Here is a 27,803-nt window from a genome sequence, read left to right on the forward strand (position 1 = left end):
CAGAGTCCAGGCAGACCTCACCAACGAACGTTTCTTCTCTGTCCAGCTCGTCCTGGTAGAGCTTGGACATGGCCAGAGAGCTTGGGCGCTGCATGGAGGAGGTGGCACCAGGAGGACTCTGTCCTGAACAGACATGCTTCCCTTTCTTCATAAAAATGTGAAAGCAGGTCCCAAAATGCAGAGGCTCGGAGGTTACAGTGGCTGGCTGTGAAGTGGGAATTTAAACCAGCCTCCCCCCGGGGCCAGCAAGGACCTAGGCTGTCATCCCATCCTGCAGAAAGGGGGGAAGAGCTGCTCGCCTGCTCTCTGCTTTAAGGAGAGGGCAATAACTGGGGCTGCCGTATCGAGGAGAGTGGTCAAGTCTTGAGGAAGGTACTGCCTTGTCCTTAGCTTGCCCTGCACCTCCCCACTGAAGCAGGTGTCTCTGGTTTTGTGTCCAGCCGACAGCTCCGAAAGGAGCCCAGGTGTCACTGGCTGGAGCATCCAGCCGGCAGCAGCTCTGGCAGGGCTTGGCAGCAGCAGGCAGCACGAGAGCCCAGATTCACCGAGCTGGCAGCAGGCAGGAGTTGAGCTGGAGCTGGGCACGTTGGTAGCTCTCCTGCCAAAGCTCCAGCAGGTCCTGGGGTGCTGCAGGGCCCGAAGAGCCAAGAGGCGGCACACAGGGAGAGCCAGGCGAGCGGGCAGCACCAAGCCAGGGCTGGCGAGTTGCCCCACGGGGTCAGGTTGAGCAGGTCAGGTTTTGGTTCCTAAGTGCTGGGGTTTGTTGTGCATTTGTTGTCACCATGACAGCCCTGTTGGGACGGAGCACGGTCCTTGGCCAGCTCCTGCTGTTCCTCACGCAGCCCGGAAAAGGAAGCCTGGGAGGAGGCTGGGACTTGGTCTGGAGCCCGTGGCACGGGCAGGAGCTGAGCAGGAGGTTGCACAGGTCCTGTGATGTCGTGGAGGAGCAGGGGCACGGCTCACTACTCCGCTCCCTGGGGACCTTTCCCGTCTTGTGATTTCCCATAAAGGTCAGGATGTTCCCAGGCTGTCTCCTGCCCCTGGGAGCTCGATGAGCTGCCTAACTCCAGTGCTTACCGTGGCTCGCAGTGTCCCCAAGACACAGCTTCGGAGGAGGGGCTGGTCCCTGCTAGGACCATGCCTATCTCCCCACCTTCACGCAGAGTTCTGGAGCACTGCGATAGCTCCAGGGTGCAGCTCAGAGCACGCACGAGAGCAAAAGCACAACCTCGGAGCACCCTCTGCGTTCACCCTCCATCCTCTTCGCCTCTCGCCTCCCCCGGGGCTGGGCACCACAGGCTCCCCGGAGTCATCTTGTTTCAGGAATGAGTTGCTGGCTCAGCCGCATCTGGGGTGGGATGAGGTTATGTGGGATAGCTGCTTCTCTAGCACGAGTTGCTACAAAACAGAGGGAAGTGTTTCAGAGGTTGTGCAATATGTATACGGTAACCCCAGCAACAGCGTGTCCACAAGGCATTAACGGGGCTTAGCTGTGGCTGATGAGCGGCACGGTCGCGGCGTGCGGGTGTGTGTGCCGGCTGTGCCAGCGGCGTGCAGAGCCAAGGGGGATCTGCCGCTCGAGATGGGGTCCCAGCTGTGATGCACAGCACCGGGCAGAGAGGAGGGGGGAAAAAAAGCTTTGTCTTCTGGCAGGAGCTTCCTTTCCCTCCCCTGCAATTCAAGGCAGCCCCTTGAGATGCTCTCAGGATGTGCCAAAAGCTGAGCCCAGGAACAGACTCACAAAAAATCATTTCCCAAAGGAAGGTCCCCTTGACTTCAGAGAAAAAAGAAACTTGAGTCAGGCCCAAAGATGAAAGCAAGCAGGGCCTACATCCCACGCCAAGGCTGAGAGGCTTACAGCAGGCACTGCAGGGCCTGGCACAGCTGCTGGTGAGTGGCCAGGGACTGTGATTTACGATTTTAGAGGACTCTGAAAAGCTGTCACCATCCTGCAACTGCATTGCTTGTTCCTAATAAAAAGCCACAGCATCTCATGATGGAAGTGGCCAGTCCAGGGCACTGCCTCCTGCTGATGGCAGAGTTCATGCCCTGGCAAAAACCTTTTATGGGGGGGTGCCAGGCCTCAATGTTTCTGCAGCAATGGGGAGCTGAAGGCATCGGGACTCCTACTGTCACCTCAACCCAGCTCTGATGGTCTTGGGCTGTAGCAAGGGCTTAGCTCATGGTCACTGCAGTCCTCTGGTGTCGGGGCCAGGACCGCTCTGCCCACACGCTGGCCTCTGCAGCAGTACCCTAATGTGACTCCTTCCTTTTGTTTGCCACCACAGGGCTGCTACAGACCTTCTTCATCCCTGGCAGCAGAAATGCCCTCGGCACCTGAACCCGCAGGGTATCAGCATTAGGATCCCAAAAGGACAGAAACAAGGTGAGGAAGGAGAAGGTCCAGGCTGTGCCTGCCCCTGCTGTGACCATTCTGGAAGGGTACCAGGTGTCTGCCGTGGAACACTTCCACAGCTTTGTGGGATCCCACACAGCACCCAAAGTCAGGGTCCTGAGGGCACTCCCAGCATGCAGCAGCTCAGCTGAGATACTGAACTGCACTTGAGAAGGTTCATCCTTGCTGGGAACTGCTCTGGGGCAGAGAGCAGTTCTCCCAGGAGCTAAAACCATCTCCGTCTCACCATTTGCACTCTTGGGTACCCAATATGCATCTTCAACAGTCCTTTAATGTGAAAACGTAAAACCCAGCCAAAATCACAACACCACGTGGTGCACACAATCCTGCCTGCTGCCCGTGAGGTTCAGGAGATCAGAGACCAACGCTGGCAGCGCTGGGAGCCCGTCCTGCTGGGGCCCGGCTCTCCGCCCAGCTGCCCCAACACACGGACAAGGCATCGCATCTTTTGCAGCCTGGATTTATTCTGCCTCTTCCAGCACTTGATGTAGTGGAGGAAATGTTCCGTGTCTCAGCTGAAGGCAGCAGAAGGCTGTCTCCCCTACCCAGAGAAACTCCCAAATCAGGGTCCCCAGGGCATCCTGTTGGCCTCCAAAAAAAAATATGGGCTCCTGCTCCTTGTGGAGAAGGCTGCAGGGCAGGACAGAACTAGCACAGCCCGGCAGCATGTGGGGCTCTGCACCGGTTGTTGGGGACTCTGGGGACAGAAACCCTTCTCAGGCAGGTGTCTGTGTGCATGGCAGGGGAATTTGGGGCTTACAGGCCGTTCTCAGTAGGACAACGGGCACGTGAGCACAGCCTGGGAAGGGGAGGACAACTAAATGCTGAACCTGAGGGTGAGCCCTGTGCTCCTGGACAGGGTCATGTCCCAGTAAACTGTAGGACATCCCCTTCCTTCCCAGCTTGTGCTCAGAACCTGCCACCTCAGGACATGCCAGACCTTTCTCTCCCTGGATATCTGAGACCAGGAAACCTTGCTCTGCTCACCCCAGAGGGCACAGCAGCCTTCCTGCAGCACGGTGCGCAGCCCGACTGGCCTCCTCCCTGTGTGCTCACCCCGCTGCAGCACCAAAACCCACTAAGTTACACACCTCTGGGAGAAGGCAGTTCCCCCTCCAGCCCTCAGGGGAGGCACTCCCACCTAACATCCTCCTGCGGAGACGGGACTGCTGTCACCCCCACACACATTAAGGTGCTAAGCCCAGCTGGGACACCAGAGGTGCAGGGAAAAGTGGAGGGACCATCAACAAGGGGCAATGGCCTCAGGGCAGGGTCAGACTGGCTCTTAGGAAGGATTTCTTTGCAGAAGGGGTTGTTGGGCGTTGGAATGGGCTGCCCAGGGCAGGGGGGGAGTCCCCATCCCTGGAGGGGTTGAAGAGTCGGGTTGACCCAGCGCTGAGGGATCTGGTGGAGTTGGGAACGGTCAGGGTGAGGTTCATGGTGGGGCTGGAGGAGCTTCAAGGGCTTTTCCAACTGAGATGATTCTGTGATTCTGTAACTGGGCAGATAAATTAATGACTGCAAAAAAAAAAAGAAAACTATTTAGCAAAGGGCGTAGAAAATTTTATTGTGGACAGAGCTACTAAAGAGCTCCATACATGACTTTGGGACTGGTTCTGTATGGACAAAGGGTAAGAAAACACACGAGGGGCTGGAGAGAATTTACCAATGGCTGCTTGGTGGAGGCACAGCTGGCCACTGAAAACCCCGAGCCCAGCATGACTGCAGGGTGTAGTCTCCTCAGATGACAGCAGACATGAGGAAAAACAACTGGACGGACTTTGTCTAAGTGGGATCCATCAGTGAGCAGATGCCCTGGTCTCTGCAGACAAGCGGTGCCACGTCTGCTGGCCCACAAGGGCTGGACCCTTTTCCAAAGGGTCACACTGCCAGCGGGTACCACTGGCCACAGCAGCAAGGGAAGCTGCAAGGAGTGTGACCACAGGCCAACCCTTCCTGCAAATTGAGACAATGACTTCCACGGGAGACTTCACTTTTGCAGATCAATGGCTCACGTAATTTGATGAAGAGTCAAGGCTCCTCATTCCAGCTCCATCAGGAGTCGAAAATCAGACAACAGAGAAGGATGGTAAGAGAGCCCTTTAAAGAAGCCCAGGGTCAGTGATTGTATCTACCCTGCCTTGTCAGAATTTCCCAAGGACTGTCCCAGGGAGGGCTTGGCCTGGATGGTCCTGGCTCTGAGCCACACTTACCCCATGAACCCTTCAGCAAAGGGAGGGCTCCAGCTTCATCTCTGCAAGGATCATGTGTTTTCAGGAGCAGCCACAGCACTTTGTCTTCTCCCTGAAGTCAAGAGCTACTTGAAATGTCCACTGTATGAGCCGCACACAGCGTGGTGCTGGCCAGGTGACGGTGCTGGGGTGTTTGCTGAGGGAGCTGGGCCAGCTGTTGGCACTCAGGGGTGCTCCTGGAATGGGCTGAGGCTTTCAACATACAGCAGCCACCCTCCTGCCTCTCTGCTGAGGTGAGCTCTCCAGAAGGAAATCTGTCTGGGCCTAAAGCTCCAGGGGAAGTGGACTTTGTGTGGACCTCAGAGCAGCGCAGAAGCCGGTGTGAGTGCTGGGATGATGGGCAACAGCCAGGCTGAGAAGCGTGCACATCAAACCCGGGAGTCCAGCCTGCCTGCCCCACGCTGGCCATGCCCAGAGGGCATTTGTCCTGTCCTGTCCTGAACCATTCCTGATGAACGCTCCCAGTCTGAGCTAGGTAAGGTTAGGAACAGCTTAGCTCAACCCACATAGTACCCCGCTTTGTCTTGTCCTTCCCTAACCTGCACCCATCATAGTCTGGAGAAAGGGTTGGTTCTGGTTTCTATACATCAAAACATTTGGTAGGGTGATAAAGACTTCCCAGGCTTCCTCTCCTCTGCTGGTGCACACCAGCAGCGTGCAGCATCAGGGGCCTGTCCCAAAATGGTGCGAGGGGCCAAGCCAGGTGCTGCCGCTCAGGGCACCGGCCACGCCGGGGAGGCAGCGGCTGCGCAGGTGCCGTGACTGCCAAGTGACAAATGGTGTCAGGGATGTCCACGTCGGTGGCAAGGCCTGTCAGGACGTGTGTGTGGCTCCTATCCCGGGCTCTGAGGTTAGCTGGCTGCTAGGCAGATCTGGGCTGGCTGGCAGCCCCGGCCTCAGCGCTCAGCCAGGAATTTGGAACAGCCAAGAGGGCAGGGAAAGGCGAGGCGCTGCAGCACGGCGGCCCAGACAGCTCTCTGCCTCTCACCACCAGCGCAGGGTGCTGTGACTCGAGGCACTGGCTACGTGTCCCAGTGTCTGCTGCAGGATTTTTCTGCGCTCAGGAGACTGTGCTGTGGACTAATGTGGATCTGGCAACCCAGGGAACGGAAAGGTTTCAGGACGTGCTGTATCCCAGCGCTCCTGATGGGAAAGTTGCGCTGGGGGCACCCCAGGCTGCTGGGAAGGAGGAGCAGGTCAAACTACGCTGCCTTACAGAGCACAGGCTGGTGGTGGACTTGGCTTGAGGGTGCACAGTGGGAAGCTGTACAAGGACAGGGCAATCCTGAGGTTACTCCCTGACCACCTGCTGAAGCCCCTGGGCATGATTCAAAAACTGACAGGGTGTAGGCAGATGGGAAATTTAGTTTTCAGTGTGCAGGGAACACCAGAGACGCAGCCTTGTTCTTCCCCACAGGCTCTCCCAGAAAGTTACCGCAGTACTGGTGTGCAGGGGCCCAGGAGGGTACAGCCCCTTCCTATGCAAAGCACTCGAGTGCTCTCTAGCAACTTGCCTACCTCAGGTTTGCCACTTATTGCCACCTCCCTTTGGTTGGGTGGCAAGGAATGTCTCACTGCCGTCTGACAGCAAGCACACAGCACAGGGATGAGTCCCCTCAGCACTCTACGGAGTCCTAACACTGCAGTCCTTAACCAGCGGCGGCCCTGGACACATCCCTATCAGGGAAAACTGTTCCTCCTTGACAAGGAGAGTGGAACTGGGCGCAGGGGCACTCCTGGCTTAGCAAGAGGCAGAAACAATGATGCAGCAGGGTTTTTACTGCCTCTCAGCTAGATCTGCTGGACGATGGACAGCATCAGGTAAAGGGACACTGCTACCTCCAGGGAAAAAGCCAAGCCACTGGAGTCACAACATACAAATAGAAAGAGAACCTCTTGCCTTGTCCCCAGAGGCTATGGCTTTGGAAAGCTGATCACTAGGCCACTGTGGTGTTTGTCCTTATGTCCTTAAAGCATGGATCGTGTCTGCCCACGTGCTGCTTGCTGGTGCATTTTCTGTGGTGTGGCTCGGACGTGCTCTCCCTGGGCTGGGGCTGAGAGACATGAGGTTCTCCGCTGCTCTTACTTACAAACACAGCAGGAATCTTAGAAAAAAGTTCCAGGTCTCGTTCCACACATCTGTCTTTCTGGCAGCTTTTCCTTTTTACCTTGTGCCCAGAATACAGATTCTTCTTCCTGTCATCTCTGGGATTGTATGTGGACAAGGGATAGTGTTGAGAGTTGCTCGAGTTATTCTTAGGAAGCCCACGAAGGGCCATGCTCCCAAGGCGAGTCTGAGCGACAGGAATCTCATCCATGGACTCGGCGGACTCTGAGTGATAGTCAGCTGGGGGTCCCACTGCCTGGATGAGGCCAATGCTGCCGGGGGGCACAGCAGCTCTCAGAGGAAAAGCTGGCACTGAGAGGCGAAGGCTGTGGGAAGATGAGGTGGCAGCAGCCGTGGCTGGGAACTCTACAGATGGAAAGAAAGGGAGAAGAAAGCTTAAGGAGAGAGAGGGACAGATCCCTCAGCCCCACAAAGACATCAACAAGCCCAGGAACTCTGATATGGCTGATCCACTACTGTTAAAGAAAATCATACATTTATTTATGCAAAATTAGAATTGAAAATGTACAGAATTCTACGCTCAGCAGTGTACCTAATTCTGATCATTTTAGAGTATCTCCAAGAACTCATTTTCCCTTCTTAGGCAAGTTAATTTTCTGTCACTGCTGGGTTTTCACGACACACTTCATTTCTGTGTGCCAGCAACCAGAACTGCAGTCCAGAAGCAGACACTGGTGCACTCTCACCTGACTGGGGGTCTGGGAAAGAGGGCCAAGGTCTAGCGTGTGGTTTAGACCCGCTCTCCATTGCTGAGGAAGAAGCTTTATGTGTCTTCTTTCTTCTTTTTTTCTGTTGCTGTGAAAGCAAGTGGCCCAAGAGAAGGGAAGTCACTTCATCAGCCCAAAGTAATGAGACAGACAGGTTTTTTTAATTGCTACCTCTTTTTAATTCCTCCTGTTTTTAATAATGAGCATTGGGTATGACCAAAGACCAAGAATATTCTACAATTTAAGAGTGAGTTACTATAATGCAATGATAAAGAACAGGTATTTAATGCACACAATTATCTGCATACAGTGATCCTCTGGGTGTAGGTACCTTTAAGCTGTTGTCTCATACAGCTGCAGGATGTATGAAACACTGGCAGACAAATCCATTTGTAGAGCCAAACTAGAAGAGGGGACCAAAAGTCACATAACACAGGACTTCCCAAGAGACAGCCCTTGTCCAAAATACAAGTATAGTTGAAAAGGAATTTTTCTTATCATCTGGATGGTAAGAACTTTGATTAATAAGCTTGGAGAAAAGGGGGAGAGCACTACCACCTGCCATTTGAGCAGGGTGGGAGAGTATCTGGGTATATGAAATATATAATATATATAATATATATATATATAATGTGGATATGCATGAATATCAAGAGCACAGAAAACTTGACTGGACAGCTGTTTCATACACTCAAGCTTCATATCCACACACACCAACTTTCCCTGGGCAGATGTTTTAGCATCCATACCTGAATGTATAAACTGATGGATTTTGCTCGACAGAAACATGCACAGCCTGTTACATCAACAGACTAGTATAGATACAGTCACTGAGCGGCACTGGAGCAGCAAGACATTGTACTGCAGCTGTGTTACAGCCGAGCCGTGAGCTCACGAGGGAACTGCAGAATATATCTGATGGCATGTGTGAGCTGAGACACGAGTCACGTGGACGCAGCAACTGCAGGGCACAGCCATACCTGCAGGTACGCACCGAGGACAGGAAGGGGGTGAGCAGAGTCTGCACTAGAGTGAGCGTGCGCTCACGCACCGTGGTGAACTGTCAGCAGCAGAGATCTCCTGCTTACCTGAGAAGGGACTGCAAAGTGAAGAGATGGGAGGTCAGGAGAGGAGCTCTGCTCGGGGTCAGCTTCGTCATTGCGGACATAGAGCTTTGAAAAGCTAAAACACACGGCAGATATACAAGATCCTTCTCTTAGACACGACTTAACTCTGATGCCCACTTTGCTTGCACGTAGACACCAGCCTGACCAAAGCATCTCCTGCCTTGCACAGCATTTCCAGAAAAACTTGCAGGGTACCTTTACCTGCACAACTGTGTAAAATATGAAGGATTTCCTCTCCCTTCCCCAGGAACATACATTAATAGGCAAGGATTAATTAAGAGACAAGGATGCTGTTTTCCCATGAATGCTTGCCTGTGTTATAAACTTTGCTGTTGTGATTCACGTTTTGACAAACTGAAATCATATAATGAGCTCAGTACAGGAATTACAGGACAAATCAGGCAGTAATTTTAATATGAAACAGCCTAAACAGAGTATTCTAGGAAAGATATTTTCCCAGGGGAGGGGAGGCAAGTACTCCTGCAGTCATTTACCCTCCTGAAACTCCAAGGTTTCACCATGCCTTGGTCAAAACATTGGTGGTCCCTATCCATCTAAGTACTTTTGTCTGAGGGTCCATCAGTGACTTTGATGACAATTTCCCATTCACCATACATGCTGCTGGGAGACTGCTATCTACAACTTTACTCACCCTTTTCCTGAAGTTACTGTTGAGAATTCCTCTACTTGAATACCAGGGTCTGTATAGCCAGGGTTACCTGAAAAAACTTCTGCTTCCTGAAAAAATAAAAAAATTAACATTTTCAGACCAGTATGGACACAGAGTAGACAAGAGGGATTTTCACTACAGAGATGTCTTCTTCCTCCTTCTTCAGCCACATGCCAGATATTTTCTGTCCTTACAGCTAGCACAGCCAAAACTCAGCAGGAGTCTGCTGCTTAGGAAGATGGAAAACCAAGATTGAGACAATTAGAAGTCCCTGATTCATTCATTTAGTCCAGCCAGTATTTCACGTGACTCAAAATCAAATCAGAGAACACTTATGGAGACTAGCTTAATCATTTCTTAGGACCACATTCAAAATACCACTCAAAGCGCTCATCAGTTATACAGTTCAATCATAGGAGCTAAGCAGTGAATGTAAAAACCTTTTGAATTCAAAATGGTGGTGAGGAAAATGAAAGCATGCGACATACAAGAAAAACATAATGTATTTTCTGTTTCTTGTGTGAATCCTGTATGGCTAATACACGCTGTTTTTCAAAAAAGAAATGTGATAGATTGCTCATGTGCCTCAGGTATAGCTGAATTCAAAGTAATGCTATCCTGAACTTTAAAATTGCATACTTTCATAAACATAAGACTCAGTGAATAAGCCTCCAAAATCCAGGTGTCTGCATTACAGAAAAGGGCTCCCAGTTTTCCCTCAAAAGGACACACTTAAGATGGTCAGATGTGATGCAGGGTATGAAGCCCTGTTGTCAAAAAGGATAAACCCCACTCAGGAGAACCTTGACACTACTTTTCAGCTGCTCTTAAACTTGAATAATTACCAAGACAACTTCCTCTTAAACATTTTAGTGTGCAGTGACTATAAAGACACATATACATTTTAAGGCAACTTTCAGGTGGTAAAGACAGAGAGATTTTAAATGCAATAGGTATTAGCTTCCAAAAAACCTTAAACAAGCTCAGGAAGACCTATTCGTCTGAACAGCAAACTTGGGACAATGAAGTCAAAGTTGGACATCCCACAAATAGGTTCCTGAGAGACCCAGGGCCTCTGCACTTCAACAAATTCATAAACAATCGACAAAAGAGCAGAACAGTGAGATGAAGTCTGGTGATGATAATCCCTCATGTAAGGCAATAAAAATGAAAGCCAACCGCAAAGACTTGCAGAAGATTCTTGCAATATTGAATTACGGGGTGATAAAAAGGCACACAAAAATCAATACTGCTAGATGTAAAGATGTAAAGTGATGCACATGGGAAAAGTAGCGTAAACTTCTCATACAAAGCAATGGTCTCTGAACTAGAAAAGAATTCATGGAGCTGCACGTTCAGTGGCAGCCAAGAAATCATTTCAGATGATAGGAATGAAAAGGGAAGGGGAAAAAAAGAAAAAAAGAGAAAAGAGAAAATAGTTTCGTATTACTGAATAAATTCAGCAAATTCAGCAGCAGCCTGGACACTGGATTCTCTATAGTGTTCCAGCATCTTCCCCACAGAAAACCTGGAAAAAGGTACAGAGAAGAGTGACAGGACCAATGAAAGGCATGGAGCAGCTTCTGTACAAGAAAGAGTGCAATGGGCCAGGGCTCTTCAGTCAGGAGAGGAAATACTCAGGGCAGGTATGAGTGGACAAAGCAAATGGGGAATAATTGTTTACCATCCCTCTAACACAACATTTAGGGAGCATCAAATGAAAAAAATCAGGTAGCAGTTTCAAAAGAAACAGAAGAAAGGCTTCATTTGTGACACAGCATGGAAATAAGCTGTAGCACTCTCTGCCATCTCTGCTAAATGTTACATGGATTCAAGAAGAAATGAGAAAACTTTGTGTGAGAAACCAGTAAATACAAAGCTATGCAAAATTTTTTTCTCCAGAAGGCCCTGACACATATCACCAAGTGCTGGGAGAGGGTACTGGGGAGTACAGCTCCTGTTCTCTCAGCATCCACAACTGGCCGGTGTCACAGCCAGCACACTGGCCTGATCAACTTCGGCCAGCCTTCTCTACACACCAGAAGAGATACTTCCAAAATTACTAGCTGTTTTTGAACATCTTGGCATCAACGTCCAGAGTCTCAGAACTCGTGTGATTGTTAGATAAGAGAGTGCCAAACTGGAAAGACTTCAGAACTGTTGCATTTTGCAACATGCTCTAGGTTTCGTTGGTCTTGTAAAGGAAAAAAAGAGGCGGAGAGGAATTTGTAGCTGGTTTATAGGTGGTAACATAAAATTTGAAGGGAATTGGTTTAGCAATCCTAAACATTAGAACTTTCTGATCTGAGAATTATGCTATTTGGAGCTATTATAGGCAGGGTTTATTCAAGTGCAGGACTAATAACCTGCAGAAATTGACCACATATATTTCAACTAGAACTTGTAACTCAAGTCAGATCATTGCTCATCATCGGCTGAACAGCAAATGTACGTAAATGTTTCCTCACATCTCCTTGGGGACCAAATTCTTAACATGTACATTCAAGCCTCATGCACCTGAGTCACAAATGAAGGAGACCAGTGACAAATTCGTGTCACTGTAAGCATACAGGCAATAGGTCCTTTCAGAGGAAAGCACGCCGTTGCTGAAATGAGCTGCAGCAGGAGACATCCTGGTAAGACTGCGTGGAGTAATTGTGAAACTGTGATTCGGAGTAACTGAAAACGATCAGGATTCAATGTCCACAGCATGCACACAGGACTGCAGGACTGGCATGGCAAAGGAGATTAATAAATGATACATCTTGAGAATAACATGAACAACTTCTTTCCAAGCAGGGAATGAAAGAGCTTTTTAAAACCCATTTTGTTCATTTCAGCCTTCTATAAATTATGTATAACCAAAGCAGCTACATGAAAGAAAGTAAACTATTAGAGCTGACTAGCAAAAACAAATGAAAGAAGTCTCAATCAATAGAAAATACAATGTTCTCTCAGTGTGACAAAAACTACAACCACAGCACAAAGTCCCAGCCTCCCTCCACGCCCACAGCCGTCAGCAGGACAGCCAGCATCGTTCAACTGCCACAGCAAGACAAAGCCATCCTTTGCATTGGGTTGTTAGGATTCAGCTCTTACTCTTGCTGAAAACAGACTGCTCAATCGGCAGCCCACCCAAGTTCATTGCCACCTTGCAAATCCTGGGCATGCTCAGACCTCCTCTAGAGGCTGAATACCAGCTGTGTCACTGGTACTGTCACTCATACCCTGCATCACTTGGTACTCTGACCATCTTAAGTGTGTCCTTTTGAGGGAAAACTGGGAGCCCTTTTCTGTAATGCAGACACCTGGATTTTGGAGGCTTATTCACTGAGTCTTATGTTTATGAAAGTATGCAATTTTAAAGTTCAGGATAGCATTACTTTGAATTCAGCTATACCTGAGGCACATGAGCAATATATCACATTTCTTTTTTGAAAAACAGTGTGTATTAGCCATACAGGATTCACACAAGAAACAGAAAATACGTTATGTTTTTCTTGTATGTCGCATGCTTTCATTTTCCTCGCCACCATTTTGAATTCAAAAGATTCATGGTTACAACTGTGGGGTGAATTCAGCTCTGTTGCCTGCTGCAGCAGCTCTTAGCATCCACTTCGGTGACAGCAAGTGCCCTAAAACATTGCCTGGCTGGAAGGGAAGCAGAATTGGACAGGAAAAAATGGTTCTTGTCCCAGGGAAAGTGGGTCTGTTGCACATATTGAGGCTGAGAGTGAAGACTAGGTTCATTTTAACCAGACATTGGAAGAGAGAAGCAATATTGAAATGTGAGGGAAGCTGAGTAAAATCCATGTTTATTATTTAAAATCAAACCTCATCAACCTGAATCAAAGCAAGTTCAAAGCTTCAGGAACGTGACAAAAATATCACATCCCAGCTGGCCTCAGTATGAAAGCCAGCTCCCTGGTATGAATGCAGTTATGGAATAAAGCATCGTTTTTGGTTTAGTTTATATTTCTTTGGACTGCTATGCAACCGCCTACAGAAAAAAACTGTTACTTGCACATGCCACTTCGGATATAGTAACAGAGGCAAAGGCTGTATATGTCCAATTGTGTTGCATTTTTTGTGACATCCAAAGTGTGCAAAATTAGGGCTTTTACTTTGTGCATGTCCTGAGAAGGATTTTACAAGCACATAAGAATCCTTTAACCTGAACAAGAATCCTTTAACCTGAACAAGAACTCTTTAACCTGAACATAGCCAAAGACTTAAGCACAGACAAACATGGAAAAGTGAAGCCAAAACCAACACCCAAGCTTGAATAAGGCTCAAAAACAAGGATTAAAGGCGAAATGCATGTTTCTTCTTATTCCCTATACTGAATGAACACTTAAGACAAAAGTGGGAAGAGGATGATTCCCATTTTATGCTTGCAACATCTTGGATCCATTACAAAGGATTTCTGTGTTCAAGCTAAAGAAGGCTGTAGTCAACAGAGCTTACAAAAGGCAAGTCACTTGGTGTACTCCTACTCCAATCTATTTGTTTGTGTTTATCTCTGGTTGCTATGTAAGAAACAAGGAAAATCTGGTGGGTTAACATTTTTCTTGACAATGTTACTCGGCATCATCCAGTCTTTCTTGTTCCCCAAGGTACTAACTGCAGACGGAACTGAAACACAGAACTCCTTTTCACCCTGCTTCTTGCAGGCTTGCTGCTTCAAATTAACCGTATTCACACGTATCTAGATAAGCACCAGCACAGACAGGAGAACATCACTGAATGGCTACATCCCGAATGTGCACACACACAGAGTCCACCCCTGCTCAAATACATTTTCAGTATCAACCAGAATTCAGTAACTAGGAAATGATTAGAGTTAATGCTTTATTATTGTTTTAATTTTCACAGTAAGCAAAGCTCTATGACACAAAGTGCCAAATATTTTTGTTGTTATGGAAACCTCTGTTTAAACTGAAAGTTCAACTTTTCCAAGACAGTAAAAAAATGTATATGAAAAGCTGGGGTCTCCATATTATACAGAACGGAATTAGCTCACTTTCCCCTTTGCTTTGATAGGGAAAAACTGAATGAGTCCAGAGAGATCCCAGTACCTCTACACAGAATACCTGGACAAAGCTTGGATTTAATTAATTTCTAATGAAATATAAAGCTGCTTGTATAGTAGGTAACTTACTTGCATAAAACTAAAAGTTGCATGGGATCGCAGAATCGCACAATAATTTAGAGTGGGAAAAATGTCTGGAAGTTTCTAATCCAACCCCCTGTTAAAGCCAGTATAGAATTTGTCCAGTCAAATTTTGAGTAACTCCAGAGATAGAGCTGCCTTGCAGCAAAATAAATTACACTGAACCTCTCAATTCACAGCGGAATACATATGCCACTGCAGAGTGTAACAAGCCTTAAAGAGCTTGTAGAGCTCTTTTTACAGAGATACAGCTCAACGTCACAGTAATCACAAGGACCCTTATCACTATGTAGACTCAATTCAAAGAAAAGCAGATATCTGGGTCATTTCTGAACATGATTGGTGTCCTTTTCCTTTTCAAGATGCTTAAACTATTTGGTGTGATTAGCTGCTTGATGATCAGCCCCAGCTTCTCCAGCCTTAGAGCCTGTCTCACTTTTAGTCAGGACCTGCGATACCACTCACATAAACCAGTCAGACGTGCACTGCCCCTGAAACAGATGGTCCTGTCCCTTCCAGGGACAGAACCCTTCCCACTCTTCAGTCATCCTCGTCCGTGCTGACACAGGCATTTATGTGACTGCTTGGTGAACCAAATGGGAGGGAGCTGGGCCAGCTAAACACGAGTTCAACTATTTTTTTTAGTATTCTTACCCAGATGAGTTCCCCCACCCTGTTCACTGCATGACTGTAACAAACAGATGTGCTGGCAGAGGAGAATAGACAGTGCAGGGCCCAAAACAAGTGGTGGAGGAAGAGAGTAGGTGGGATTGGTTCCTTTGAAAGCAGTACTTGCTTATGCCTAAAGCGTTCATCAAATTACAGGCCTTATGCTCTCTCACATCCTACTCAACTCCACCAAAGTACCTCTAAAGTCTTATCTTTAGCAATTGCCTTTAAATCTGGAGCTCACAAAAGTGAAGCAAACTTTACAGTGAGGATAAGCAAGGCTGGTTTTGAGAAATGGACTGAAAGTACAAGTACCTGACTGGGTCTCACTTGAGAGGGACAAGACTCCAGTTGCTTGTCTACCTCTTTCGCCTCTTGCTGGGGACGCTGCTGCAGGATGTACTCATACGTAGTCAATTTGTTCCACACTGGGAGGAAAGAAAGAGCCGTCAGTGCAGGAAAGGCCACTCCCTGATTACACTTACACAAACAGTCTCAATAACTATACAATCAGATAGTAACTATAAACATGAAAAGACTGATACTCTGAGCCAAAAGTACCTTTGCACTGTACATCTTACTATATCCTTTATTGTCATCGTCACAACACTTTTTCTTAGTCCTACTACTCTTCTAAAGTCATACATGGCACAGCCTTCTATACTGCAGTAATTTGTTCAGCTCATTTCAGAGCAAATCCATTATTCATACCCAGTAAGGGTAGGATCTGTATTGTACAGAAAGCTCAGTGAGTAGTCAGAAGGTATGTGATGCTAAACGGAGAAAAGAAAATCAGCAGGTTAGTGTGTCCTGTAGAAGAGATTGAGACACTTAATGTCCAAAACAGTGAGCATCAAATGCACAGCTTGCCTCGTGCCAAACAGATGTGCCCAGAGTTTACATGTGCCTGAGTGCATGTGCTCATAAGGTCCCCCACACAAACACATCTGCTCCCACGAATGACCAAAAGCAATGTGACATTTCTGAGCAGCTTGGTTTCTTCATGAGACCCAAAACGTTACGAGGATCCAAAACTCAGACATTCTTCCCACAGTGATCCTGTTACGGTAGGTATTTTTCGAGCACAAAACCCAGAAATGGATGCTGAAGGTTATTAGTGCACAGCCTGGTAGTCATTCTTCCTATTTACAGACTCATAGTAGTGAAAGCAGATGCCTAGGATGTGGAACATCCAGACTAAAGTCCTTCCTCTGCCTGAAGACATTTGTATGAGTAAAATACTACCTCTCAAAACCATGCCCTAAACACAGGATTACTTCACAAGGAAGTGGGAGAGAGCAGAGAAGGTGCCCCTTCTGCTAAAGCAATGACCTTATGAAGAAATAAGAATTCAAGATCCATTTGGCCAGGAAGACAGAGCATAAAAATGAATACGAGTCTGCAGCCAAGTGATTGGTGAATGCACTTAACGGGGACAGTGCAGGGTGCTGGCAAATGCTCCTAGAACGGTACCGTGGGCTTTATTTGAGAAACAGAACACTGCTTCATAAGCAAAGGCCTATGAATCATTTCTCATTTAGAGTTTGTTGGTTTCTGAATACTTAACAGTGTAACTTTTAAAATATTTTAATTGAGCTATTTAGTTAAAAAATACTGCATTTGTCTGGCCAGATCACACTGCAGCATACACTGTGCAATATATAATCACAGCCTGTGGAGAGCCCATATGCTTTCCTATATTCCTTTCCTATATTCTCTACTATTTTTTCCTTTTTATTCTGCTTACTATTGGCCTCCCAGTATTGAAGAAAAAAAAAATATCCTCCCTCCAAATTTATGAAGTGCTGTGCTTCACTGAATGCCTCTAGAACTGAGTCTCGATCAAGACTGATAATTTTGAATACATGGAGCTACTATTTTGAGAATAACCTACTTCATTCCTTTTGAGTGACAGCAGTGAGTAATTAAAATCAGGGCAGTAATTCTGAAAATTTCACTGTGCTTGTAACAAAACCAGATTCTAAAATTTTCATAGTCATACCTGATTTAAGCCAGGTTTTTTTATGTGAAGCTTAAAGTCAATAACACTCCCAGGGATGCTATTTTCTTTCTGCAATTTAATTATTTTAAAGAAAAAAGTTTTATGAAGAAATACTCATGAATAGTAATTACATTTTAATTGGTAAACTAGTCCCAAAAGAGGTTAGGCAGTTCATTCCAACACTGACTATCTTAAAGCATTCAGATGAGACTACTGACAATTACAGCTGTGAAATAAGAGAAATTTAAACCAGACATACTCTGTCTATCCCCCTGAATCCCAGTTGCAAGTTGCATCTCATATGTATAGGCTTCAATATGGTAACATTGCTCCTTTTAAGCAAGGACTTACACACCACACTTCTGCACAGCTGGAACCAGTTTCAATAGGGTAGCAGATTTTAATGTAATAAAATGTTAACAAAAATTAACAATAATTAAATTCTGTTTCCATGTCAGTCAAAGATTTAAAATTGGGTCGGAAATAAAAGATAATTTGGCTCAAAATTTATTCTGAAAGAGGAAAAAAAATTCACCCCAAGACAACCAACAAAAAAATCCCCCGAACCCTGAGCAGAACTAGTGTGACACATGCATGTTTCTGTCTGACAAGAGAAAGCATGTCTTTATCCCAAGGAGGGAGCACCCTCTTGTGGAAGTCGTACACAAAGACGGGATAAACACCGCTCAGTACTAAACCATACAATTCTTTCTTTTTCATCCAAAAGAACTCTTGGAGCAGCCCCAGCTTTGTTATGCTTTCAGTCATTCTACAGTGCTAGATCGACCGTTGAAATCTCCAGGCATCACCATTAACCCAGCAAAACCAACTTTTGGTTCCACCAAGAAAGCAAAATTGCAGCGTGACCAAATTTAAGGTAAACTCAAAGAGGCTGTAAAAGGAAAACAACCGTCAATGACCTCACTGACCGTAACGTTAACGCCAGCTAAGGAACACTCACCCATAAAGTGCTACACTTCAGCAGTGCAACTATTTTGCTTCTGGAGCTGCACTGGTCTGTGCTGACCTAGTTTGTGTTGGCATCTGCATCGCTGTTAAGTGACAACTAAAAAATCCATCCAAGGATCCTCTGTAACCGCCATCCTCATTCCTCTTCCACCACATCCCTTCTTCCCTAGTTTTGGCACCACTGACTACTGCAAGTGTAAGATCTTTTCTCATCATGATTTACGTCAGGCAGCCAAATAGCATTGGCTCTGTTTTAAACGATGGCTGAAAAAAGGTTTTTGATGCCCATCTGTACACAAACAAACATAAATATCCCTTCTTGACTGAGCAACAAGTAGGAGCCTTTCTGAAAACCTCCTCCTCTGAATTCCACAAGTCTTTTTGTGCAGATACGGTACAACTTCCATAAAGGGACCTTAACCTGGACGTCAGGCCTCCTGTTAGAAATTTAGCTCAGTATCATGCACATTTCTATGGGGTAACAAAGAAACAGGCTCTCTCACACAACAGAAGTACTGGAAGGCACAGTGAAGAGACTCACAAAAGCCTGTATGAGGAGCCAGTCTGAATGTGCCATTGCTGGCATTGAGCTGGAATTAATCAGTTCATCCCACCTGGCCTCTCTACCACTCTCCCACACGCTTTAAGTTCCAGGATAACAGCTTAGACACATGAATGCACAGGCCCAACGTAAGCCCCATATTGCACATGCAGTGATAAGCCTATCTGGTACTGGGGGAAAATCAGAAGTATAATGTTAAATCCAAGTTTTCTACCTTTTCAATGGCAATCTTGCACAATGTGTGTCCATTTGTGACACGGGTGAACACACAGGGAATGCAGAAGGAGTAGAAGAAGCTAAGCAAAAATGAAATGGGGATGCAGGTGACAGGAACATAATACCTACTAAGATAGATGTGAAAGGTCAAGAGGTGGCCTAGCAGGATCACGGTCAGTAGGCTCAGAAGAATAAAAATCCCAGCCGTGACCAAAATGGCAGATGCCCGAGTCTCAACAGGAGCTGCAGGAAGAAACACAAACCAGCGGTCTGTGTGGTTCTCTAGAGCTGTAAAACAAAAAGAGTTGGAGGTAAGTAGATTGTCCAGGTATTAAATATCTCTAACTAAGCTCTACAGCTGGAAATATTGCTAACTTAAAAGTAGCTGCAGACCCATTATGCACTGGAGGCCTAAGAAATCTTGTGTCTGCAAGGTCTTTAGGAAGAGCAGCTAGCTCTGTAAGAAAAGACATTCCGTCCAGCTGAGCAGAGATACCCTTGCAGAAATATGAAATTAAAGGAGTAAGGAACCGAGCTCCTCCTCAGCGGGAGAGCCGACAGAATCCAACCCCATATCGAGATACGCTGGCTGATTCACAGGATGCTCAACTGAAGCACTGCTAGTACCATCGAAGTGCTGGTCGGAGCGAAGCATCGTGGGGTCAATGAAGAACTCCACAAAGACGTAGCAAGCGACGAGCAGCAGAAGCCCAAGACCCAGAATGGCAGACAGCACGCTATTCAAAAAGAGCCTGCCAAGAAGGTGAGAAGTCTGAGTGTCTTCAATAACATTACACAACAAATTCAAAATCCTGACCTCTAATAAAGACAGAGATACAGACAGCTATCCCAAATTACTGTGACGTTTTCTTACACTTACGATACTGGTTAACAGTCTTACTTTTGATTTGTCACCCTGACTAAAATGTGACCCTTTAGAGCAACTATGGTTACAAAACAGTCAAGTATATCTAGGACAGACAAAGAGCTCCCCGCACAAAATCTGGAGGCACTGTAACATGGCCCCCAACAGTAACAACTCTTTGCTTTCCATGTGGTTTTCATGCAGGAAAGTAAACTGAGAAGCAATAATCAGTGATACCCTCCTTATACTTTATCTTAAACCTGGCACAGATTAGAGGTATACCTATATGCTGCTGTAATTCTTGCCAGTTGGCAAGTCTCGTAGGGAAAGCATGCAATCTGGATGCAGGTTGTTTCAGAGACAGGAACAGCAGGATCACAGTTCTATTCCCACTCCAGCTCACAGAAGCATTAAGGACACACAATTAACATCCCATAAGCTTTTCCTAATACCAAATAATAAGATTATGTTCTCTGTTTTTACTCGTAGATGTTCAGCTACAAAATTCTAAGCGTAGGAGTTTTATCCCTGATTATTTGAATGTCATAATCACGCTTGCATTTTCCATCTAGTTTCATCATGACTGATTTTATTCAGCCAGGGTCTAAAAGAAAAGTGGTTCTGTGTGTCTGAGTACAGACTGGACTGAGACGCAGGAGAACCTTGGGAGGAGAAGGGGCGACATTACTGATGCAGTGTTGCGCTCCTGTCACAATGCCAGGCTCTTACCAGTAATTCCTCTCTCCCACACAGTTGTTGAGCCATTTGCAGTGGTGATCAAAGCCACACACACACTTGTTGCAAGTTCCACAGTGCTTTGACTTGGCACCCCTGCCAAAGAAAGGGTGGCGTTAGCATGGCAGCACCAGCTCATTACCATGACTTCCCAGTGACACAAATCCAGGGGACACAGCAGTAGAGATCCTGGTAAGAGTGAGAAAACCTTCTACATCAGGAATACTTCAACACCCAAACATATCAGCCATATCGGCGATCGTTACACCACAGTCCCAACCACTGCAAGGTTTGCCTTTCAATACACTGCATTATTTCTAATTTGGAGATCACTGATTTCTTATTTGAAACTCTTCAGCAGTTCTACAAAGCTGGATCTTAATGTCTGCCCTCCAAGCATTTCCTGCTACCTCATTAGCATCTAGCCAGATACAGGCACACACGCACAAGCTACACGTCGTTAGGTCAAACACCAACATCCAGGTAACACGGAACAGTACAGTCCTCTCCACACAACACAGGAGCAGTTAAACACAACGCAGAACCACGCACACATTTGACAGCAGGCACCTACCCAACTAACTGAACCCTGCCACAGGATGAAGTTTAACTTGCACTACAGAGCTTCAGGCTCAACGTCAACCTTATAGCCTAACATTAAAGACTAACGGTGAAGTGTAACGGTGAAGAAGACACAGTAGTAGAGAGAAAAGAGGAGATACTTACACATCTACATCACAGACATGGCAATGATGGTTTTCAATGACATGTGCATGTTGATTACGATTGAAGGTGGCCAGAGGCCCTAGATAGTTTTTTTCTCGCACATTTGCATCCGCAGGATCAATGGAGACTGCAGTAAGATGAACAACTAAATGGTAGATAAAACACACTCCTGGACACTGAAGTACACAGTTAAGGATTGTATGAGTGATTTAATGCATATATTTTTATCCTTAATAGACAAAGCCTACAGGTGAGAAATATATGGCTTAGAATTAGAAATCACTATATTAATTGCAGCACATTAATCTGAGCTTTATTAACGGAGAATTTGCGCTGTAATAAATATCCTCTGGAACAAGATAACTAAATCTCCAGGAACAACTCTTCTTACTACATACTGCCTCACAGAAATGTCCTTCCTACCACAGGAGTTTTTAAAAATTACCTTGACTTACCAGAATCTGACCCCACGTGCAGACTGTTGACATAGGTCCACATTTCTTAGTCCATACAGACTCCTTGGAAAGGAACAGTCAGTTAAGGCTGTGCACACGCCCCTTCACAAGACCAAACTTCCAAGAGAGAAAAAAAAAAGTCACATCAAGGAATTAGTACTCATCACCTTGCTTTCCTTAGTCAGAATCCCAATGAAGAGGATCACCCATTTAAAGAAGGCTCCTCCACAACGTACAGACAGACAGTATCCAGGATTTATCATTGTTTCTTGAAATATTATCTGTTTGGATTCTTACTTGTAAACACAGTAGCAAATACACTTTAGCAGTACTTCTGATCAGACACCTGAAGTAACTGCTGATATTTGGAAACAATATACTAATATGTAAGAATATATAAATACAAAGCAGCAACCCTGTGTGCCTGGAGTAGCACTGCACTTGCAAGTTTGCTTCTCAATATACTGCAACTGAATGAGCCTGCGTGCAAAAATTCACCTTCCAGTTTATCTGTTATACACACAGATGTGCACGTCATTGATCATACTAAGGCCTTTGGAAAACAGGGCAGCGTAGTAAGGAAAAAAAAGAGGTCTTTGAGAGGTCTAGCTGACTGAAGCTCTCATGACTGGTGTAGCAGAACAGGAAGGGATTTGCCTTTGACACAAAAGAGACATTAGTGCTTTATTAACTGGTGGTAAAACTTTGGGATACATTAATCTGCTGAATTAGAGTGACTTTAGATTGAGTTATGAAGATATTTGGTAGACAAATTCACAAGGTTTGAACTGTGATAATACCAAGGATTTGGGTAAGATAAGTAGATGCAAGACCACTGTGAGCTAATGATACTAATGCCTAAATCACCCAGGTGTAACGAAAACAATGACAAGCAAAAGCATCCCAAACATATCAAAGGCTCCAAGGACATACATAAGTCAGATGTATAAATGATGTAAGTGCATATCCCATCTCTTCAGAACTTTTCCCAAGATTCTCTCTATAATATTTCTTGGTTATCTGGTTCTGCTAAGAACGCAGTAAGTGGCACTGAACCACTTAGTCCATTTTATTTTCACCAGGAAGATGTCACCAGAGAGATGACAAAAGCAAACACTTGCTGACAAATTATAAACCCTCACCAGATTGTTAAATACTAAATTGTATCTCAGGATACCCCCTTCCAGTCTGTCACTCCCCAGACAATCTAGTCCACCAGGAGCCAGGACCTGGCCTTGAGGAAGTTCCTTCCCTGGGCTCAGGTGACAGTACAAGGTGGCACTGGGAGCACTGGGATTGATCCCCAGCACATCCCATCTCTGGTCCCTCTCCTTCCAGTAGCAGCAAGCTCACACAGCTCTAGGGAGGTGGGTTGGGGACAGGAGGTGGAAAACACATTGGGCTGGACTGAGTTAGGCTTTGCTGGGCAGCACACAAGACAAGATGCCTTCACAGTATAAGCACCTCATCTTCTGATACTGCCCACATTTACAGGATAATTAGACGTGTATTAAACTGCTGCTCAAGACTGTCCCACGATAGAGTTCTCCTCTGAGGTTCACACTACACCACCTTGTCTTTCACTCACAGATTTTCTACAGAGGACAGGGGAGGGCCCTGGGAGAAGATCAGTGGCCAGCTATCACAAGCAACCACACCATATAATCATAAACATATAAAGCTGCCTTCCAGGACTCAGTCAGTCAGCACAGGGAGGCATGGCTGCCCATCGCAGCAAGGATGTTTCAGGAGGGGCTTTTTTAGTACGACTCCCCTCAAATCCTGCAGCACACTTGTAGAAGAATAATATAAAGCAAAGGAGACACATAGGCAGAAGTAGACAGCAGAAGAGACTCGGAGGCAAAGATAATAACCTTAACAGAGGGAGATGAAGACAAGCAGAACATTAGTGACCTACCTAAAGTTGAAGGGCAGAGAGGATTCAAAATAACTGGTTTTTATAGGCAGGAGAAGATCAAGATTGTGGTTATAGTTCAGAAAAAGATTCTGGCTCAGCTGCTTTCTCCTATGCTTTCTATGCTACCTAACAACTATTTTTAAAAAATCCCAATAACAGTTTATTACAGTCCATGTTCTCCTCTTGACCAAAGGATACGATATAGCCAGCGGGCAGCCAGTGGCGGGGCAGGAGAGGAACCAGGATTCCAAAGCCAACCAGCGCAAAGAAGAGGTACAGCAACCAGGCAGTAATCTGGAAAAGGTGCAGAGGCCAGCTCCAGCCATTCCTTCGAGCGCGTTGGACCTGCACCTCAGGAACAGCTTCGCCCAAATTCTCTGGAGCTGTCTTATTAGGAGGTTTATTGCAGATATTCATCTACAGAAATCAAAAGTGGAAAACAAAAAACATGTGATACAAAAATATTGTGACTGAGCCACGGTCCTGGAGATATGCTCCAAGGTGGATAGGAAGTTGGAGAGACTAAAATGACAACACATCTGAGGAGAGACTTCTCTCTGCAAAGGGGATTTATCATTCATAGTGACAAAAGGAAAAAAACAATTGCACGCTCTAAAAGCAAGTGTTGATGTCTGCGTGAAACAACAATGTCCCAAACTTTCAGCTATGGGAAACTTGCAGGTTTTGCCAGTCTTTAAATGGATCTAGACTTCAGTTGAGTAAAAAGAGCAAAAAGGGTATTTTGGTGGCAGTCCGGAGATGGGAGTATATGCTCTGGTCGGGGGATGTGTTCATGTCAGAACACTGTTATGGATGACTGCAGAACAAATGCTTTCACCTGTCTCAGATATGCCATGTTTTCCTTCCAGTTAGTGCAGAGAAGTGTAGTGAGAGCGGGTGGCCCCACTGGAGCACGTGGTCTGGAACCGCAATTTAGCACTACACAGCATCCAAGAAAACAGAGACTCCTTTGTCAGCAACAAAGGAAGTGGAAAGACTAGAAATTGAAAAAGTGAACTTCAATGACAAAAAAGGGAAGAGAAGCGGGAGTTACTCTACAACACAAGTATAAAGCAGACTGTTCCTAGAAGAACAGAACAGAAAGTTACATATGCAGGCCATCCATGCAGGAAGCAGCTTGATTATTCAGCTGTCCTACAACGTCTGGACTCCTGGCAGGAGAAAGCAAGATTTAACTGCAAAGATAAGTTACGAACCATAACATGGAAAGTTCCTGATGTTTACGATTCCTGTTTGCACAGCTATGAGCTCAGAAGCAATTTCTTCTTTTTTCAATCCGTGTTGGATTATTAATTGTTGCTTTTTGCTTGCTACGGACCCAGGATGAGCTTTAACAACAGAGCTGCTCTGCTTCATGGAAAACTCGGGTGCAACAGATACTAGGGAGTACAATACCGGCAGCAGGTCAGGGGTAGCACTACAAAAGCAGCACTAAAAAGCTCTGCTGGACCTGAGCTGACTCGAGGTATCTCTGCACCATGCTCACTGTTCCTTAGTAACTAACGAGGATGTTAAATTAACATCTAACAGGGATAAGCAACTTCAATTAGTCTGATTAACTTGCACATGAGTGTGCTGAAAGGAGGAGGTCTCTAGCTCACTTGCAGTATTTTTGATAACACTACCAATACCAGAAAAATGCCAAAGGGCTGGAAGACAGCAAGCATGCCAACATGCTGAAAGAGCGAGCAGAGTGATTCAGATCTTGGTACACCAATGGTCCTGCCTCAGTCCCAGGCAAAGGGCTGGAAATGTCTTTTGTGGTTAACTGGTAGAGAAGTAGTAGGTAAGAATACAAAAGAATGTCATTTATGCTCATTGGCACAGTCTTACCAACAAGCAGGCTGGAAAAAAAATAAATCCTAATTTCAGCCTTTGAAGAAATTAGCAGTATCTGCCTGCATTAAATTGCTACATGGCAACTGGCTCATCAACAACAAGCAACAGTTACTAATCATGTGATGCTTTTCGCATTAGGTTGCTTGCACATCACTCTGAGCTACCTGTTATGAAAACCACTCAGATTATTTGAAGAAATTCCCAGGTTTCTCCTTTCTCCTAATCAGACCCTGGCCAGGGGAGCCAGGCCTGCCCAGACCCTGGAATCCCTGTTTTGCTGCAAGATTGTGCTGTTTTATAACACCAGATGGTTTTAACATTATGTTAATGTCAAAAACTTCAGTACGACTCAACAGAAATTTTTACGTGGTGAAAGCTAGCGTTAAGCTACCTCCTGGCTGAGCTATCGCTAAGGCCCACAGCATCATCCCACAGCAGTGTTGTCTGGTAACAGCCTCACCAGAAGGAAGAAAGTCGCCTGTAACGTTTCATCTGTCCCATTTCAGAAGTGAAGTTCCCTTGCCTTTCCCTTACAACTCGATGGCTTCTCTTGCAGCTGACACACCGATTATCCGCCAAGACTGATGAAAAATAAAGCTATATGTGAAGAGACTTAAGTATACAGCATCTCCTCTTCCCTGTGCTGTGGGTACACCCGGCACTCCTTTCTACCCAGCTACAGAAAACACCGAATATAAAAAACAGGGCACAAAATCACCGTCAGGGCTTACTCAGAGTAAGCCATAGACAGAGAGGAGGTAACTGAGTTGACGCAGGTTAACTATACTACTTAACTATAAATCAGCCGGGAGTTATCAGGCTCACCCCTTCGGATGTCCGGCCCGCGGGAGGGAGCACCGGGGGCCGGGCCGGGCCAACGGGGTCCCGGGCAGCCGCTCTGGGGAGGCCCGTGCAGACCCCTCCCGCGGCTCCGCCACCGCCCGTTCCTCACCTTCTCCCCGCAGAGGCGGTTGAGAGCGGCCCCGTACCCGCCTCATGCCCGGGCGGGTAACGGGGCCCCGAGCTGAGGCCGCAGCGCGGCGGCTCCCGGCGCCTCCAGCGGGCTCAGGCCGCTGGGCCCGTCGCCATGGCAACGGACGGGGCTACGGCGGGGCGCAGGGGACAAAAAGCGCCGGGAGCCAGCCGGCCGCTCTGCGGAGCGGGAGAAGAAGGAGCGAGGCCTCAGCCCACATGGGCCCGGGTGTGGGGCCCTCGCTGGGCCCAGCGAGGGTCCCACACCCGGGGGAAACCTGGCTACTGCACCAGCTTTCTGAGAGGAAGCCTTTCCCCCCTCCCCCCCCACCCGAGGACAAACCCTTCTGCCTCCTCGCATGGTTTGAGGTGGAGGCAGGGATTTTACAAGCTAAGGGCTTTATAACTGGTGGCACTGGGTAATTTGGATTGGAAAGACCCGCACCGTCCCTCTGTCCTGGCCTTTCATTGCTAAGGGAGGTGGCAAGCTGCCAGTCAGAGAGGGACCTGGGGGGGTTGACTGACAGCCGGCTGAACAGGAGCCAGCAGTGTGCCCAGGTGGCCAAGAAGGCCAATGGCATCCTGGCTTGTGTCAGAAATAGAATGGCCAGCAGGGACAGGGAAGGGATCTTGCCCCTGTACTCGGCACTGGTGAGGCCGCACCTTGATGACTGTGTTCAGTTTTGGGCCCCTCACTCCAAAAAGGCCATTGAATGACTCGAGCGTGTCCAGAGAAGGGCAACGGAGCTGGTGCAGGGTCTGGAGCACAGGTCTGATGGGGAGCGGCTGAGGGAACTGGGGGGGTTTAGTCTGGAGAAGAGGAGGCTGAGGGGAGACCTCATGGCCCTCTACAACTCCCTGAAAGGAGGGTGCAGAGAGGGGGGATGAGTCTCTTTAACCAAGTAACAAGTGATAGGACAAGAGGTAATGGCCTCAAGCTGCACCAGGGAAGGTTTAGACTGGATATTAGGAAGCATTTCTTTACAGAACGGGTAGTCAGGTGTTGGAACGGGCTGCCCAGGGAGGTGGTGGAGTCCCCATCCCTGGAGGGGTTAAGAATCAGGTTGACATAGTGCTGAGGGATCTGGTGTAGTTGAGAACTGTCAATGCTAGGTTCATGGTTGGACTGGAGGATCTTCAAGGTCTTTTCCAACCTAGATGATTCTGTGATTCTGTGAATCCTCCCGGGAGTGGGTAAGGCCAGAAAAGTCATGACCCTTCAAAAGGCCTCCATGGGAGGAGAGGAGGGTGCCTGTGTTTCCCTTCATCCTCCTCCCCAAAGCCAGCTGTGAAGTGTTGCTGGTAAGGCTGGCTGTGTTTTTATGAAAACACCCAATATTTTCCAGGTGGCAGAGGCTGGGGAGTCTCTGGGAGCAGACGG

The 27,803-nt window shown here is 46.9% G+C and overlaps 1 protein-coding gene across 4 annotated transcripts; it reads right to left on the bottom strand.

Moving 5' to 3' along the window:
• Window positions 1-3,957: 3,957 nt before the first annotated feature.
• ZDHHC1 (zDHHC palmitoyltransferase 1) lies at window positions 3,958-26,524 on the bottom strand. Of its 4 annotated transcripts, none has more exons than XM_074839834.1 (11): window positions 26,403-26,524; window positions 23,789-24,007; window positions 21,218-21,393; window positions 20,486-20,587; window positions 19,519-19,643; window positions 19,021-19,179; window positions 15,458-15,570; window positions 9,283-9,368; window positions 8,592-8,685; window positions 7,483-7,591; window positions 3,958-7,141 (listed from the first exon to the last, which is right to left on the bottom strand). In XM_074839834.1, the coding sequence occupies exons 2-11, from the start codon at window positions 24,005-24,007 to the stop codon at window positions 6,606-6,608; spliced, it is 1,719 nt and encodes a 572-aa protein (XP_074695935.1). In that variant the 5' UTR covers window positions 26,403-26,524; the 3' UTR covers window positions 3,958-6,605. The 4 variants fall into 4 exon arrangements, with proteins under 4 accessions (XP_074695935.1, XP_074695936.1, XP_074695938.1 ...); XM_074839835.1 differs by having other exon boundaries at window positions 26,276-26,488; XM_074839837.1 differs by lacking the exon at window positions 26,403-26,524 and adding an exon at window positions 21,673-21,789 and having other exon boundaries at window positions 21,218-21,344; window positions 23,758-23,867.
• Window positions 26,525-27,803: the final 1,279 nt, after the last annotated feature.

The sequence above is a fragment of the Strix aluco genome, chromosome 14 (genome assembly GCF_031877795.1).
Source record: "Strix aluco isolate bStrAlu1 chromosome 14, bStrAlu1.hap1, whole genome shotgun sequence".
Taxonomy (NCBI): domain Eukaryota; kingdom Metazoa; phylum Chordata; class Aves; order Strigiformes; family Strigidae; genus Strix; species Strix aluco.